We start from the raw sequence: 248 nt of genomic DNA, 5'->3' as shown, positions 1-248 counted from the left end.
GGGGCGGGGCGTGAGGCGGGCCTGGACGACGGGCCGCCCGGGCCGCCGCAGGGCATGGTGGGAGTTGTAGTGCAGCCGCGGGGCGTTGTGGGAGCGGTAGTTTTCGGTGGGGCCGCGGTGCACTGTGGGGGCTGTGGTCTCCCTGGTCCCTGTGGCAGTAGCGGTGACCGCGCAGGCGCCGCGCGGCATACTGGGAGCTGCAGTCCGCGGCCCCGCGCGCCTGGGCCCGGCGGAGGGGCGTGTCCTGG

The 248-nt window shown here is 76.6% G+C and overlaps 1 protein-coding gene across 1 annotated transcript in view; it reads right to left on the bottom strand.

The window, feature by feature from the left end:
• The window catches only part of SMPD1 (sphingomyelin phosphodiesterase 1), a 9,439-nt gene extending 9,250 nt beyond the window's left edge, over positions 1 to 189 (bottom strand). Inside the window, exon 1 of the mRNA XM_019523754.1 lies at positions 11 to 189. Within this exon, the coding sequence (XP_019379299.1) occupies positions 11 to 189 (179 nt within the window). The remainder of the gene's footprint in view (positions 1 to 10) is intronic.
• Positions 190 to 248: the final 59 nt, after the last annotated feature.

Source organism: Gavialis gangeticus, unplaced genomic scaffold (genome assembly GCF_001723915.1).
Source record: "Gavialis gangeticus isolate Ggan-Ray unplaced genomic scaffold, GavGan_comp1, whole genome shotgun sequence".
Taxonomy (NCBI): domain Eukaryota; kingdom Metazoa; phylum Chordata; order Crocodylia; family Gavialidae; genus Gavialis; species Gavialis gangeticus.
Note: the sequence above shows the minus strand (reverse complement) of the source record. Positions and strands in the feature narration are given on the sequence as shown.